At 45.2% G+C, this 17,884-nt stretch overlaps 1 protein-coding gene across 1 annotated transcript; it reads left to right on the forward strand.

The window, feature by feature from the left end:
* The first annotated feature begins 854 nt into the window (after positions 1-854).
* Positions 855-17,623, forward strand: LOC109486522. The gene is made up of 11 exons (XM_019790358.1): positions 855-1,087; positions 7,493-7,658; positions 8,336-8,530; positions 9,073-9,338; positions 9,931-10,063; positions 11,015-11,084; positions 12,223-13,570; positions 14,050-14,190; positions 14,950-15,102; positions 15,525-15,786; positions 16,156-17,623. Exons 2-11 carry the CDS (start codon positions 7,553-7,555, stop codon positions 16,911-16,913), a joined length of 3,432 nt encoding a protein of 1,143 aa, XP_019645917.1. The 5' UTR covers positions 855-1,087; positions 7,493-7,552; the 3' UTR covers positions 16,914-17,623.
* Positions 17,624-17,884: the final 261 nt, after the last annotated feature.

Here is a 17,884-nt window from a genome sequence, read left to right on the forward strand (position 1 = left end):
GAAATGCAAAGCTGGTATTGTGAATTTGCAGCAGTATATAGAGACGTATACGACAAGCCGGCACATGCTGGCTTTTTGCGGAATTTTTGAATCTGCACTCTACGTATGTACTGAGTTCTTGAGTCTTGGAGCTTCGGCAGCCATAATTGTCTCCGTTTTGTCGCTAACCACCATGGACTACCCAGGCCTAGAGCCAGGACAGAGCCTCTGAGGACGTGGCTCTTTTTTTTTTAGAACAGGCGAAAATCAATGCGCGCGCGGATGTCATCCATAAAATTAAGGCGGTGTGGCCTTATGTCAATATCGTCATTCCTTTACAAGTAGTTGAGTATTAGTCACTTGGAGGGTCTCTTGTTGACGCCCTCCAATGGTCTGAATCGAAGTCCCGCCTTTTTCTTGTTGACGATAGATTGCTGGAAATCCTATCTCTACTTTTAATCAACAACTCGTTTACCTGCTTTTGTGTTTGGGTCTTACTGCTGGTGCCCCACCGAGAGCGGTAACTTAATACGGGGCGACCCAATTCATCTTATGTTGTACCCCCCGTATTTGCATCTGAATGGAACCGTCCGTCCGTCGCTATGGCGACGCAGACGCCGCCGCCATGCCTGTCGCCTGGTGACCGGGCTGTACCAACATACTCTGCTCTACGGGGGTGTTGCTTAATTATTACATCGATCATTTCATAACTAAACCGGAGTGAACACATTCATCCAAAACCGTACAAATGATAGTCAAAGAAATTAGTTATGAAGTTGCATTCTGTCCCTAAATGCCTCTGCAAATTGTATTTTTTATAGCAGGTGGACCAAAACTCTCCCTCATTTGCCATGTTGGTTTGTTCCGTCAGCAGGTGCCGGGTTGCAGGGCTAAACAGGTGGCGGGGTGTGTTTCACTCGGCACTAGTGGTAGGTAATTGACCTGTGTAGCACCTTCGGGTGACCGACTACCGTCGTGGCAACAAACCAAGAAATCCTCTCACCTGTTCCTGTAACGTCTACAAGACGACTTGAAGACGGAGCACAGGTGTGAAGAAAACGCCAAGACAACTGCCAGGACAGGTGTGTTAGCGTCGAGCAGGTAGCAGGTACGTCTTATTATGGATGCAAATTTAGTGGAGGGAGGGTTTGGTGTATGAACATTGGACCCACTGATAGCAGTTGTCACAAACATAACGAATTGTGTTGAGGTTGCTATATGTAGAAGGAAAAGATTCTGATTTTGAAAAAAAAAGACAGTTACAAAAACATAGGGAGTATGATTTTCGTTTGTGTTGAATGAGAAATAAGTGGGGTAGGGGTATACTATTAGCATATCTTCTCACCTAAATTAGCAAAGAGACGTACAAACAAATGGAACACCGCCAGTGTTAGGCTAGCCTTTTACATAAGAAGCCACCAGAAAGCCGAGCAAAAATTATACGTACGCCCACCGTAGCTATTTATTTAGTATTTTGTATTCGGACTCGTTTCTTTACAAGCCTCCCCGCGTGCATTTGTGATGGTGACTCCTAGAAAAACAACGCCAGACAATGTGCCTTTGGTTCGCCAAGCGTTGTTTCAATCTCACCTCTCCGTAAGAAAACGAACAACAGAAGAACAGTTGTGGTGTTGTTATGGCACTTGTCTCCGTACTAGTGGGTCCCTTATGGAAAATGTACGCTCGGCGGTAAGTATTAAGGATATGTTGCCAAGTAACCCAGCCGTTTGCTATAGTTCAGCGCTCTTTGAAAGGGGAAAGGTTGCCAAAGTGCAGATTTAATTTGGCAGATACGATTAACGTATGAGGTATTTTCATCCCTCGTTAAACACACATGTAGAATTCATATAGTAGGTTAGACTTTCGTTCTATACTATGTACTCATGTTGCCCCTTTTTAAAAATCTAACTCTTAAAGATGTGGCGATGGTAGTTGTTACTGGTGTAGCCTCCATAGCATGGCAAAAACTGGGAGCTTATGTGCTATTTTCTGATTGCATATAGACAACATAGCCGGTCTGGTTGAATTACCACCGTTTTTAGAACTGGGCTGATCAGAAAACAGCCGAAGACCACCAGACCCCCAGTTCTATAAGCCTGCTACGAAGGCTATTACTGGTGTGAGCTTTGTTTTGTTTCTAAATCTCAGCTGCTGCTAGTACTAGTGGTATAGCGTGTGAACGAGTCATTCTTGCAGCTCGCTTGTTTCCTCTCAACGCAACCCCGTGAACTTTTATCATGTTCACAACAAACAGTGCTGGCATGAGAACGTGGGTTAGCATACACATTACACGTACGCAAACATTCCCCACCGCACAGCAGAGGCCTTGTGCATGCCCGTAGCAAAATGCCCACGTTTTATAAAAGGTCCAATATTTTTCTGTAAAAGGTAGAATGATTTGTATGACCAACCTTACACTGGTAGTTCTCTCAGTACTGTTGTTTCTGTCTGCTACATTCTGTTGAGTTTTAGTCTGCTTATGTTATATGGTAAGAAAATGATTCCGAATTTTCTACTACTTTCTGTCGTATTTTCCTAATTTTTAGGCATTTATATGTTTGGATATTGGAGTCCAAATTGTTTGCTACTTTTTCATGAATATCATACACTTTTATGTGTTATTGAAGAGAGCCAGAATTGTATACTATATTCTCTTTAGTTTCACTACATATTATTCGTTATGGAAGGGACTGCTGCATGTTGGTTTTGGTGTTAACAGACAAAGATTGTCTGTTGTGTTGTTTACCACAGTTAATTTGTATAATTGATTGGTACAACCTCGGCAGAATGGAACTTGCCCCCCCCCCATGCAGTATAACAACGTATAATTATATAATTGCTATAATTATAGTATCGTTGGTTATAATTGCAGAACGCCGGCGTACCTCTAAGCCACGTGATTCTTATCTTGATCTAAATCTAGTTTGCATTGTGGCAAATGTTTGAAAACTTGTCTCCGGGTTTTGACACATACCAGTATTTGTCAGTCCGAATACATTGTGGCAAATAATTGAATAACTGCATCGGCCTTTTACTACGTAACAGCATTCCATGGTAACAGTATTTATTAGTCTGAATGCACTGTGGCAAATAATTGAATACATATCTTGGATTGTTTGCAAACGATTTTTTTTCATTCAGTCTTTTCAATACAAGCCCGTGTCTGCATAATACATTTGATACCTTTACTAGTTTCTTTCAAGATCAGAAATTGTGCAAAGATAACGATGATATTTCTTTTTCGATTAGTACAACGATTTTTTTTCTTTCACTTATTAAGTTAAAGCTACAGACACAAAGCGTGTCCACTGTGCCATGGCGTTCTTTAGTGCTCTGGTATGTTGTGGTTGGAGGCTATCATTACCCTCATTAATATTTCAAACCCTCTATTTGTTCCTGTCAGTCTCTGTGTCTGCGCTTTTGTGACAATAGTATTGGAAACACTGTCATCTCTATTGCCTCTATTTAGTCTACAAAGGTAAGGCTATACAGGGATCGAAATACTGGGTGCATGTGCTTCTTAGTGTTGCACCCAAACATGTTTGTAGGTATTTTTGTACATATTAAATGTATATTAGTATACAAGATTTTCTTGGCATCCAAGTGTCGGAAAAAATATTCGTTTTTGTACTTGTTCAAAATTTTGAGGCTAGCGCACATTTAAGATTTAAGCTTAGAAAGGGAGCAATAAGGTCTTTAATACTGTATATATACAAAGGTTTTGTTTTATAAGGTGCACCCAAAAAAATTTGTGCACCTAATTTTTTTCAAGTTTGGGTGCACCAGTGCGCCTATTCCTAAAATGAAGTTTGAGCCCTGTTATATTTCGGGTGGTGTAAATGCCAGCACACAGTGAACACAGACAAAGTGTTGTGAAAACCAACGCCAGGCATTGTGTTTTCTGTTCTGCCAGAATGTATAAACACGCGAGGCACAGGGGTTGTTTAAGGACAAAATTCAACCTTCTATCATTCCTCTGAAGCGATTTGAAATACCTGGTCCCTAGAATTTCAACTAAGACCGCCTGTTTAGTGCCTAAGGATCATATGATTTCATAGCCTTGGGGGCTAGAGGGGGGGGGTGGTGGCTTACACTTGAGTTCACAGAGTATAAAGATTTAAGTTTACAACTGCAATGAAAAGTCTTTATTGTACAAAGAGAGACCCTTGAGTCGTCGCTATGTAAGACAGGCTTTCATCTGAAGGCTTTGCTTGAGCTAAGGAAGAAATATTGGTAATTAAAACATCAGCTTTGAGGAGGTAATACTCGCTGTGCTACTCAACACAATGGGCCATTGGCAGAATAAATTGTGCTGTTTTATTGGCAAAGGCCCAGCAGACTGTCAGTTATAGTCACTAGGCGCATAGGTACGCAGAAGTAGATAAACAAAATAAATCTTCTGAGCTACGATAGAAATTCTCCCTCCCAGCAACTAATTAGAGATAAAATGTTGCAAAGCAAAGAGTTAACAGATGGCAACAGTAGGTAGCATAGAGTTTTTTTTTTTTTTTTTTTACGGTATCGCTCAATGCAAGGCCAATTAGATTTGGCCACTTCTAGGCATAGAGCTAGAGGTACTTAGGGGAGTATATTGTAGCTATGTCATGAGATGGCGGTGGACCTTTGTTTTGAAGCTTTGTAGATTGTAATCGGACGGAAAGCAGCTGTTTGGAAGAGAGTTCCATAATTTTGCAGTCCGGGGAAAGAAGCTGTTGCTGTAATATGACTTGGAGACAGGTATGTTAACGGTGTATTGATGAGAACTGGAAGAGAACCTAGTGGCACGCTGAAAGGTTCTGAGTGGAGGAACAAGAAGTGCAAGTTCTCCTGAACATCGACCGTGAAAGTATCTGTAGGAGAGGGATAGAGATGCGACATTGCGTCTGTGTGAGAGGGAATCCAGTTATCTGAAGTATCAAGAAAACAAACAATAGTGTTACTTTTTCTTGTGTACAACAAGTGACATAATAGAATACAGTGTTTAGATTTTCTATCAGTTTTCTACCGCTGACTCATGTTTTGTCCTGTGTCTTTTTTATCGTTTTTTTAACTGAACAAAAGAAATCTTTATTGATAGAATGGGGCTATAGATATATATGTTGAACCCCTGTGTCATCATAGAACACCCTTTGGCCGAAGGATTTTGTGTGCCCTTTGTTCAGTCAATAAATGATAAAATCCAGTCTGACTCAGCCTTGGTGACGAACATAATTAAATAATAGAATTGAACAACACATTTGGCATAAACGGAATCGTGATAGAAAGTTCCTGACACGTTATGACGTCATAATCAAACGGTAGATTTTAGCAAAGATTTGTACAATGCAAATCTGCAAACCTTTCAGTTGTCATATTGACTCCTCATTCGAGATTATCTCTCCTTCATGGCAGTTTGCTTGCCTAGCTTTGAGATAATTTTTGGTAGCTTGGCCAAACACAGACTCAACAGTCAGTATTTACTCCAAGTCATATAGCACAGGTGCCTTAGAAGTTTAAACACGGAGGATTCCTACACAGTTCATTCTTTCGTGGATCGTGTCGCTACGATGTACAAATCACGTAGGTTTGCTGTCCGATATTTGTTCTGCTATTTACTGTTTGCACCCTGCATCCACCCCCCTACAGCGCAGGTAAATAGACCTGTCCATACCTGCTGAGTTATGTTTACTGAACTAACCGCTTCGTTATCGATGCGTTAACTCATCAACAAACATTGGTTCGATGTGCTTTGCGGGGAGAGTGGTTGATAGGTTGGATATTGAGCGTCTTCTAAGCAATTTAGTTTCATTCGTGAAAACACTCCTCGCGTCATCCCAGATGTGGTCACAATCAAACGATAAATTTGAAGCAGTGAATATCTTTGTTGTTGTATCCAGAGCCGTACTTTCTTCAGAACCACGCTCAGACACGGTTCTGGATAGTCCACGTGTATCCAGAACCGTGCTGCGGGGCAAATCTATATTCCTGGACACGCGGAGACTATCCAGAACTGTGCCTGATCCTAACCTTAACCCATTCTAGACAAGGATGGTTCTGGATATATTATTTGCCATTTGCCTGATCAGGTTGATATAAGGAACTATAATATACCAAATATAAGGAACTTTTCCCCATTATCCTGTCAATTTTGATTAAAAAATTTTTTTTTTGTCAGCTCTTGCCTAGTCTGGTTGTTGGCAACTCAAGCACAGATATCTGACACACACAGCCCAGCATATGTTATCCGTCAGTTTGGCCAATTTCTACTCTTAAAAGCCGCCCCTTAAGCCTGGTAGAGGATAGAATTCTGTCAGTTTGCACCTACTCTGGTTGTTAGCAGCTCAATATCTGTCACACCCAGCCCGGCATAGTAACCATTCCGGACCATTGGTGCTGAATGTGCGGCTAACGTTACGGTCACGCCGCGTCACGATAGATCGGGTTCTAACATACAAGCCAGAGGAACCAGAACCACCTGTAAGCTGAAACCTGGGACTGAATCAGGCCCGTAGCCAGAGGTTTGAATGGGGGGAGGGGTCTTCCCACTGCTTGAGGGGACCAGCGAGTTCCATAGGCGCTAGACGAGCGCCGATGGCGCGAGGTTTCTAGACACCTTAACTCATTCAGCCATAGAACTAGAACTAGATAGGTACGGTTAGCGTTCTGGATACGTTAAGGACCGTTAAGGTCCCTGTGTGGTACTCTGATCGTTCAGCTTCCTCTCACTTGAATGTTGAACTCAATCTATCGTAACGTAGCGTAACCATGACCGGACATTCAGACCCAACAGCCTGAAGCCGTTACTATGTGACTGCGTAAGTCACCTCAGTACACAAACCCTCTACAATTGAGTTATCTGAGTCAAACACGCCGCCAAAACAGAACGGTTTGACTGTAACTAATGTTAGAAATACTATTACTTCACAACCAGTATTTGCGGCTCTATCTGTCTTTTTGTTCTAGCTAGTAAACACCAAATTTCAAGCTATATAGACTACGCAATATACAAAGCAGTATGATAGCTTCTGCGAGTATTACAGTTAAGCACAAGACCGACGCACAACTTTCGAATCCATCAACTTGACGTTTTCACCCGTCAGCATTTCTCTCAAATCCCACCGTTTTTCTGTGTGCCAAATGAGTAAAAATTGTAATCCTGTCCACAGGCGGGTCTTAACTCCCCAATTTATGGTGCCACGGAAGGAAAACCTTGAACCTGGAGCTATGTTTTCTCAGTCTGCCAAGTGTGCGTTATTATGGGCTAGACAAAATCTTACGGATGTTCACGTCGTTGGCTCTCTGTGGCGAATGGATACTGTCTGGCCAATTTGATACTGTCTTTTGCCACCCTAGGATTTGAGGCCCACGCCAACTTTCATGTCAGATAGCATATGAACGGCTTGCGCTAGCCCCATCAAATTTGGTTATTATTCCTGAAATGTATCTGGAACAATTTCATATTAATCAAATTCGATGGCCGTAAGATAAGTGGTTGGTGAATTAAAGGTTAAACTCAATACATTTATTTTTCCAGATGAGCGCTTTCTAGACGTTTTGCTGCTATTAGAGTGACAGACTTGTAAGACGCCCGAAGATGCCGTGGCCACCGACAGCCATGGAGTCTCCTCCCAAGTACCACACCAACCGGAAGGAAAGGGTCACGACCCGGAAGGTGTTACACGGCATCCTCACCAGGACAGGTAAGGGGGAGGGAGGCGATTCCCTTACAACATAATAGACAGCCGTGCGGATAGAATCTTCCTCCTTTCTCATACCTTCCCATATGCAGAATTAGCTATGCCTTTACTTTACTCGACTTCACCCTCACCAGGAAAGGTAAGGGTGGAGGGGGGTTGTTTTTATTCTATCATGCTGTCCTTGATTAGCCTGGGTGTCATCCGATTTGTAACGGTAACCCCGAAAAAATCGACATTTTTTCCGCGTATTGTCATCATCGTCTTCATATTGCGTATGGTAGTTAATTACAAATCCGCCAGGTGGCGCAACTGGTAGGAGCTCAGTTGCAGGAAGCCATAGACTCTACCAAAGGACATTATGTCAATTACTAGTATCTGTAATGTTTTTGGCGACGCCTCAGGGGGGAGCCTAATGGTACATGTTTTTTTTTGTACTGACATCTTCTATGGTTGCAGCCCGACGAAGATACCAGTTCAAGAAAGAAAGGCCGATAAAAAAGCCTAAAACACACACACACACACACACACACACACACACACACACACACACACACACACACACACACATACACACACAAACACAAACACACACACACACAGACACGCACAAAGCCAAAGCCCAAACCTCTGCTTGGAGAGTATGATGTCTAACCTTCATCGACGCTGCCGTTATCTCACAGGTACGGCAGCCGTGCGACAGTTTCTCCTGCGGAACCTCCCTCCCGCTCCGTCCGGTTCCCTGGAGCTGCCCGACGTCCTGCTCAGCAAGAAGCCCCTCCTCTCCCGCCTACTGCACGGCACGGCCGGACAGCCCAAGGCGCTCAGGCCCTACCAGTACAAGATGCTGTTCCCGGCCATGGGAGAGCCCGACATAGGTAAGATAGAAATCAAGTCTCAGTTTTATAGCAGCTAGGCCGCTTAGCCGCCGCTATATACGAAGAGACATGGGAGCTATAGGTTTGCTGCACGGTACGGCAGGACAGCCCAAGGCGCTCAGGCCCTACCAGTACAAGATGCTGTTCCCGGCCATGGGCGAGCCTGACATAGGTAACATGCAAAACTTCTGCCATATGTCGATTAGATAAATAAAATTGAAATTAAATTAGCATTGTGACCAAATTTATTTTAGATGCCGAGTCTCTTTCGTCCTCTGTTTGCGGAGAATAGGAAAAGAGAATCGGCAGATAAAATACGTTTGGTCACCAGGTTTGAAAACAGTAGCCTAAGTATAGATGTCTTAGCTAGCCCTTTGGTTTTAAGACAAAAAGTAGATGGAGGTGTAAGAGTTTGTCAGTCTTGACAGGGCAGCAACAGGAATTTGTCTCAAATTAATATGTACAGTAAGTTAAACGTTAAAAAGGTAAGGCTCTTGTGCAGTTTATTTTTACAACCGTCGCCATCTTGTTCTGCCTCTTAGGATTGTGGGACATCCCTACGATGTACGCGCTGATCCGCTACATGTGTGACGTCATGCCGCCCCACTGGCTGGGCTGGGAGCGCTTTCCGGACAAGCACGACACGCAGCCGGTCCACGACGTCATCCGGATCCGGTTCTTGCACCGCGCCATGTTCTCGGAGACGCACGGCCGGATTCCGGAGGAGAAGCTGAACTCGTACTGGTCGTGTCTCAAGTCCGTGCTGGAGAGACTCGCCAACTACTACGGCAAGAGCTTCTCGGACGAGGTTGGTTTGTTTGTTTTTTCTGTATTCAGAAAACAGTGTATTTCTTTCATTCATTTTAAGATTTACTAGCCTCTGCCAGGCTTCGGGAGGTGGCTCGAAAGAGAAGAAATTAGCCAAATAGCATGCCATGGGAGTTTGGTCTGCTGGAGAGAACAGTTTGCCGATCTCGAACTGTTCTCTCCAGCCGATCAAACTCCGGGCATGTTATCTCTCTATTTGGCTAATTTCTTCTCTTTCGAGCCACCTCCCGAAGCCTGGCAGAGGCTAAAGATTTACTACATTTGTGGAATTATTAACATTTCAGGCTACCTTATCATTGAGTTTTTAAGATGTAAAACCTTAGACTAGACAGTAAGGTTTGATCCACTTGCACCTTTTCGTGTGGTGGTTCTAAAACGTATTCTAGGTGTGGCTCTCCTCAAACATGGGACCTAGCTGTCTCCAACCGAAGATAGGTACTCATTTTCACCTTAGTCAAGTGTGGCGATAAGTGTATTTCCCAATGACACAACAATGGATTTGAACCCAGAACCCTTAAGATTCTGAGCTTAACAACCCTAACCACAAGAATTCCCTTCCACCTGTTCTCCAGGTTCTGTTTGGGATCCAGAGCCTGAGCCGCCCGACCAGCACCGTGGTCAGCAGTACCCGGTCCTCGGTACCCTTCGCGCCACGGAGGCTGCAGTCCCGACCACAGTCGGCAGGGCCGCAGGCGAGAACACAAGGTACGTACAGATGTACTTTCATATTAGTTAGCCTCTACCAGGCTTCGGGAGGCGGTTGGAGATAGTAGAACGGGAGCGGAACTGTTCTCTCCAACAGACCAACTCCCCTGGCAAGCTATCTCTCTATTTGGCCGATTTCTACTCTTTTCAGTCGCCTCCCGAAGCCTGGTAGAGGCTACATATTAGTCTAACTACTACATATTAGACTAACTACATATTAGACTAACTACGCCGGCTATATATATAGGGAGAATATTTTCCAGAGGAGTTTGGCCGCCTTTGTAGGGAAAGAAACAACCTTCAGCGGACAGACTCGCCTGGGCATTTTTACTCTCGTTTCTGCCAAATGCTACGATTCGTATTCCCGTAGGAAGGCCTTGTGGAGGCTACTATCATATAGCATTTGTTTCTAAGTACAATGCACTCCATTTAATTTATTTAAACATACCATGTAATATGTACAATGTTTAATATCATTGTTTACAGCTTAGGTTACCGCAGCATCACACAATTTATGGTGGCGCATTTTGTAGACGTATGCGCCTTTAGCTGAAAGGAAATGACGTCACGTAGAATGCGGTCGCTATGGCGACACAGCAAACTACTTGAAGTGCACCAGGTGTTACGCGTAATAGCGAGGTCAGGCTGAGCAGCGCAGAATACATAACGGTAGCCGTTGTGTTGCTACCTAAACCACGGGGCTATACCTCCATACCTGAACGTTAGCTCAACAAGGGATCCATACGTTATAATACTGACTCAGCTGTGTACGTGTTCTTGTGTACTTGTGGATTTTAAGGAGTCTGTTCTATACCACACACAGGTACGTGTTACTGGGTTGAGTATAACGCAGACTACATTACGGTTGTGTTGTTGTTACCTAAACGTTAGCTGAACAAGTGTGTTTGTGTACTTTTGGATGTTGACGAGTCTGTTTTGTGTCCTACACAGGTACAGCCATGGCTAGCGTGATAGGCACCACCGATCTGCAGACCGCTGGGACGTTAGACCCACATCAACAGTGAGTATTTCACGCATTCATTTAACAATAAACACACAGACAGTCCTCAGTTGTTGACTTCTTAAGTCATGAGACTAGCCTATCCCGACGTAGAGGTGTATCACTGGCCAACCTAGCCTTATAGTGCCTTTCTGGAACTGCCTACAGACGGTCAAAGTGAGCTACTAGTACTAGTATGCGAGTGAATACAAACTTCGTAAAACTCCCCCGTGTCCTCTAGTTGAATCGAGAAGTTAAAAACTCAACAACTGCCACATATCTTTAAATGTGGAGGTTTAAAGTACTTGTTATGGAAAGGGGGTAGCTATATAGTCTAATTTATAGTCTATACGCGAGTGTTGTGTGTACATCTCACGAATATATGGCCTGGTGTTTTGGACGCCGTTATAGTCGGTCGAGTGTGGCGAGCTCCCGCCGCCATGTTTGTACAGTAGTGCCTGAGCACTTTGGTCACGCCCAGTGTAATGGGGGTTCGGTTGGAGACGGGATTGGTAGGAACAGAAGGGTGGCTTAAAAGCTTCATGCGTTCCAAAATACTAGTATACCTGGCATGGAATGAATTTTTTTTTATGATAAGGGCTGGTCACATGCATTGTACGATTGCAAAACTGGGCATATATTTAGATAGCCATGCATGTATCCCGCAAAAATAAATCTGTCTTGTTTGTTTGTTGTAATAATTATAATGTAAAATGCTGTCTTAGATCCTTTGATGTCTGCTTTCTTGTTCCTAAAGCTATATAGTTACTAAAGTTTATGATAAGGGAGGCGATTCATTCATCACATCATTGCATGCTTGAAAATGGAAGATAATCATTTATTTCTTGTACGATCTGCACTTTCTGTCTGATAATAAGAGCCTCTACCAGGCTTTAGAATCGGACGAAAAGAGTAGAAATATAATTGGCTAAATAGACAACATGCCAAAGTTAACCTTTTTTTTTATAACTTTCTCATTTTTATCGGAGCAACTTCGCTGGCATGTCGTCTGTATATTTGGCCAATTCCGTCTCTTTCCAACCACTTCCGAAGCCTAGTAGAGGCCATGACAATTTCTGTAACCCAATCCTCGGGCTCGTGCAATGTTCTCTCGGCTCACCCCCCTCTCACTCCAGCTCTGTCCCCTCCCCACTCACAGCTCGTCGTTCCTGGATCTCGTCCGTCAGGGAGACACCGACTTCTCCTCTGGACAGCTGGACGGCGCCGAGAACAACTTCGCCTCGGCCTTACGCGTGGTCCACCGCCGCGACGACGCCGTCTCCCTCACCCAGCAGGCCGCCTGCCTCGAGAAGCTGGGTCTGGTTCACCTTCAGCGCGCGAGGGGCACGCGACATCCAAGAGACTACAAGACCGCCGTGGCCCTATACAACGCGGCCGTGGCGCGAGGCAAGGAACTACCCGCTCGTGAGCTCATGAACAAGCTCATCCACTGCCTAGACATGGCCCTGAAGGCCGTAGCTGTAGAGATGGCCGGGGCCAGGACGCAAGGTGCAATCGACAAGCTCACATACTCTGCGGACCTACCCCACAAACGGACGGTACAGAGTCTACGGAATTACGCCATGGAGAGGATGCAGTACCTAGAGAGTAGATACACCTACACGGTGTCCGCCGACCAGGACCCCTTCAGGTCGCTCGCGGAAAAACAGCGAGGGGAGACCGTACGGATTTTATACAGAAAGATGTCGGACACGATTAAGAGAGTTGTGTCCGCGATGGTGCAGGAGTGCGTGACCATACAGGGGAAGCCGCCCTGCCCCTTCGCAATAGTCGCCTTCGGATCCTTAGCACGCGAGGAGGCGACACCCTACACGGACCTAAACCTTGCCGTGCTGCTACCCGAGAGTGCGGAGGCTGACTCTGACCATCTCAGCTACTTCGGCAAACTCGTCATCCTCTTAGACCTCAAGATGTTAAACCTAGGAGAAACTGTCTTATCTAGTATCGGAATTAAGTCCTTGAACGACGCGGGTTCGTCGAACCCGCTCGACGACTGGTTTTTGGACACTGTGACGAAACGCGGGTTCTGTTTGGGTCGGTGGGAGCTGTCAGGACGCGAGCCCGTCCCCATTACCACGCCTACACGCCTCGCGCAGTTCCAGATCAAGGAGAGCCGCTGCCAGCCCAGCGATTGGACAAAAGTCACGCTCGTCGAGGGAGAGCAGGCATTGGTCGACGCGTATGAGGGCAGCCTGAACTCTCACCTCAGTCGCTATAGCAACTTCGGTAACAAGATACCGGTGCTGGCCAATGACAAGGCGTGCGAGGAGATCCTCGAACTCTCGCGGCGTTTCGGCTCTCCCGTGATCGACACGGACAACGAGACGATGATCCACGACGTGGCGCGTGAGCTGCAGTTTCTGCCCAGCCGCATGGTGGCGGTTCTCGGCCTGTACTACGGCGTGACGTATAAGAACCCGTGGGCCATCGTGGACGAACTGGGCAGGCGCGGAGTGCTGAGGCCAAACGACGTCCATCATCTCAAGGTAAGGATGTTTAGCCCTTAGATTAGTCTCCAAGCAGATTTTCAGGGGCAAGGGGAGTCTACATTGGCCTCATGTAACCATTGGTCACCTGTAACCATTAGCCGCTTGGGTAGCGTATTGGACTGCTTGGCCAATGTGATACCGTCTTGCCAAGTTTGTATTGTGTATTGCACCTACCCAAAGATCTGCTTGGAGATTAATCTTAGATGTATATGCCCTTCTGTAGGTCAGTATTGGCCATGGTAAAATCCTAGTTGACATCAACCCTACAGCTGTGTTATGACTAAACAGTCCTATATGATAATGATAGTCTCTACCCCATAGACGATGTATTAAACCTTGTGCGTAGGTTAATTCTTTTGTATCCCCTTGTTTGTTTGTTATGTATCCCCTTGTTTGTTTGTTATGTATGGACCTTACGAAAGTCGAAATATTTTTGTCTGTAAGTAAAGGTTCCACTTACTTGTATGTTTCTCCAGGTGGCTGCCAGCATAGGAGCGGAGGTGCGCCTGCGCACACAGTTCGCTGCGGGGGGTAAGAAGGACGCGGTGAGATCTCTGTCCCAGGTTTGCGGCAGGGAGCTGATCTTCAGGTTCTACTTCACCATCTCACCGCTACAGGTGAGGAAGATATATCTACTTTTGACCTTAAAAGATATTGTGTTTGCTTCCTTTTCTTCATCTTTCCTCCTTCTACATCTACATAAGTGCTGGGCAAGGCCATTTATGGCGCATCACGTCTTTCTTCTTCTTCCTCCTCTTCTTCTTTTTCCTCTTCCTCATCTCCTCTTTCTTCTTCTTCAAAAACATAAGGTCATAGTCACACTGTCAAACTTATGAAACGTATGACTTGTTGCTGATTTCTTAATCTCTGGGTCACGTGACTGTTTCCGAAGTAACTGAAGAAAGATGGTGGATGCCGTCCGAAAGCCTCTACGCTTTACATAACTTAAGCCGTATCAGTGTAAATTCTTCCTCTTAGTATTTTTTCCTTGTTTTTTGCCCCCATAGGACATGCTGCATAAGTTTGCCCAGGACATAGTGAGCCGGAGGAGGAGCGGGCCCCGGCAGCTGAACCTCTCACGGACAATATATTTTAAGGTTAAAAATAAACACAGGTTATGTTTATTTTCAACCTTATGAGATATTGTCTTTGTTTTCTTCTACTTCTCTCCTCCTTCTACATCTACAGGAATACTGAGCAAGGCCCTCAATGGGGCATCACGTCTTTTTTCTTCTTCTGGGTCAGGTGACTGCCATCGTCAGTAGCCGAAGAAAGATGGTGGATGTCGTCTGAAAGCCTCTACGCTTTACATAACTTACGTCGTAAATATCAGTGCAAATCCTTCCTCTTAGTATTTCTCCTGTTCTCCTCCCCAGGACATGCTGCACAAGTTTGCCCAGGACATGGTGAGCCGCAGGCGGAGCGGGCCCCGGCAGCTCAACCTATCACGGACGGTGCTCATAGACGACAGTCTGCGCGTGCGCGGAAACATCCACCTGAAGCTTCTGGAGTATGGAGCCGCGGAACAGGTAATGATGGGGAAAATGAGACTCTTTGTTATGAAAGCAAGTTTAATCTGTGATTTCCAAGTCAACAAATTGGACCCAAATTTTCGACTGTACGACTCCAGTCTTTGTCCAGAAATGAGCAATCCTGGGTTGCATAAAGACTGTGGCGCCACCCGTCTTTGGCGGTAGGTGGTTGCAATGCTGAGGGTGTCACAAATGTTTTGCATCCTATGCAATCCATCCACTGTTAACAGTTGTTTTTGATATGATTCAAACAAAAATTGCGAACAGAACAGTTCTAAATTTGTCTATGCATATTTTTCTGTTTACATTCGTTCTTAGACATCATGATCCACGAGAACGTGACAGTTGCATGAGCATATGATTCATGCAAACCTCACCTAACACAGTCCTAAATCCATGTATTTTTTTCCTGTTCACAGTCGTTTTCAGACATGATTCACGAGAACGTGACCGACGCTGGAGCGATGGTGGACTATGGCCGCACTCTACTCGGCGTCGGTAACTACACCAGCGCAGTGTCCTTCTTCGACCGCGCGCTGAGCATGATGGAACTGATGTACGGGGAGGGCCTCATCACTCCCATCGCCATCCGGGCCTTGTATTACTCTGCCGTGGCCGCGTCGGACCTGGGGGACTACGCCGTGGCTATGGCTTACCTGGACAAGGCTCTCAAGATTGCAGGTAAGGCTGAAATTAGGACTGATTATGTGGTAGATGTTGTACACGTATGATTATATATAAAAAGACAAAAGATTATGGAATAACATTTTTTTTTAATTGGTCCACAAGTTTCACATCAACGGTACAGATACTTAGTTACTAGTACTTAGCTTTTTGATCCCTTGTGAAACAATATATAGGGTCATGCCTTTTTTTTCTTTCTGGGTCTGTCTTTCGATCGCAAGCCTATGATTGCAGTTTTTCTCCAAGTGGGTTTGGGTATACCTCTTTTCCTTTTCCAAAGAGGTGTCCAATTTAAGGCTATCTTAGGTATTCTTAAGCCATCCTTCTTTGTAGTATCTAATGACAAAAAATTTTCGTTTTCTTCAGGAAAATTGTACGGCAAAGACGCCCCACACGTCGAAGTCGCCACGATCCGCCAGCGCCTGGGCGAAGCACAGGGCAAGACGGGAGACCACTTCGCCGCCATGTCTCAGTTCCAGACCTCCTTAGAAATACGCAAATACCTGCACAGGAACGAAGGCAACCACCCTGCCATCTCAAAACTCATCATCGCTTTGGGTGAGACTTTGACGAACTGTCAGCAGCACGAGAAGGCCGCAGCGTGCTACGAAGAAGCTCTGCGTATGCGGAGAACCTTGCACGGGGCACCCGAGAGCCATCCTTCAGTCGCCAGCGCGCTCAACAACCTCGGAGCGTCCCTACAGTCTTCGGGTGAGAGCATACGGGCGATAGAATGCCACGAAGAAGCGCTAAGAATCTATAGACAGCTGTACGGAGAAAGGTGCGACCATAGAGCGATAGCGGACACGCTGACACACCTTGGAGTAGCTCTGTTCGGTGACCAGCAGAGCGTCAAGGCGGTGCAAACGCACACGGAAGCTCTGGAGATGAAGAGGAGGATATTCGGTGAGGAGGCTCAACAGGAGAGCATCGCGGAAACTCTCGGGCATCTCGCGAGAACTTACAAGGCGATGGGCGAGGAGGGAAAGGCGAGCGAGTACACGGCACAGGAGTACACTATGACGCGGGCTGTGTACGGAAAAGCGCACGGTATCGGTAGTAACACGTTCATGACAGACGACAGAAGTAGTACTGTCTCTCCGGACCTGGAGTTCGATAGATAGTTGATAGGGGGCGCTGTGAATACACAGATGACAATAGCATGTCGCGGGCAGTGTACGGGAAGGCTCACGGTAGTAACACATTCATGACTGACGACAGGAGCAGTACTGTCTCTCCGGACCTGGAGTTCGACAGATTAGAGATAGGGGGCGCTGTGATACTACTATTAGAGTCATGCATAAGACTATCTACATGATGATGCCTAGGTAATAGTAATAATAATAATAATACTGAATCACGAAAACATCAACACGCGAACTCTGCGAGGAAGTAAGTGCTTTATTGATTGATTGCACGAATGTCGTTACATAAGAGACCTGAACTAGAAACCTGTAATGACTAAGGAGATAACGGATACCTTAATTACATGTACACTGTAAGTGCCATGTTGTAGCATTTTAGATCAATAGGACCAAAGTATACAAATGCTGAATTAATGTTTCGGCCAAATTGATGTGTGATTTTTAAATTCTAGGATGCCACTGGGATAACTACTCTGCTTTTAACTGCATTTGCTGCTGAGTAACGTTCATCATTACAAATTGGAGTTTCTTAAGCTTGTTGTACTAAGTACTAAGTAAGTTGTACTAATCTTTTTTCGGTGCAATGGATTTGCCTTTATGGTACTGCAATTGGATTTGGTGCCACGGAATAACCAAAGTTGTATGAATGAGGAATATTTGAACATGTCAACATTAAAACATTTGAAACACACATTTTGTGTCAAGTGCCTTATTGTTGTGAATCTAAGCAAGTGAATTAGCATATGATAATCAGAAAAAGAAGTTCAATGTTACTACAAGGAAATTGCAGTATCTCTAGGTATGTCAGTTTGTTGAAAAACAATAGTCAGGAAGCTTAAGCTTTCCACAAGGGACGAAGCCTTTTTGGGAGGTTTCATGAGTAATGACGTCACATCAGCCACGGATGCAGGAGAATCCCATTCGACCGTCCTCGATGCAGATCAAACCGG

The sequence above is a fragment of the Branchiostoma belcheri genome, unplaced genomic scaffold, assembly GCF_001625305.1.
Source record: "Branchiostoma belcheri isolate BF01 breed outbred unplaced genomic scaffold, Haploidv18h27 scaffold80, whole genome shotgun sequence".
NCBI lineage: Eukaryota > Metazoa > Chordata > Leptocardii > Amphioxiformes > Branchiostomatidae > Branchiostoma > Branchiostoma belcheri.

What these genes read in the sequence shown, in the direction of transcription:
- LOC109486522 (XM_019790358.1), top strand. Translation starts at nt 7,553, where the DNA reads ATGCCGTGGCCACCGACAGCCATGGAGTCTCCTCCCAAGTACCACACC. An exon ending in CATGGGAGAGCCCGACATAG is followed by an intron (nt 8,531 to 9,072) that starts GTAAGATAGAAA and finishes TCTGCCTCTTAG; the next exon opens with GATTGTGGGACATCCCTACG. An exon ending in CAAGGCTCTCAAGATTGCAG is followed by an intron (nt 15,787 to 16,155) that starts GTAAGGCTGAAA and finishes CGTTTTCTTCAG; the next exon opens with GAAAATTGTACGGCAAAGAC.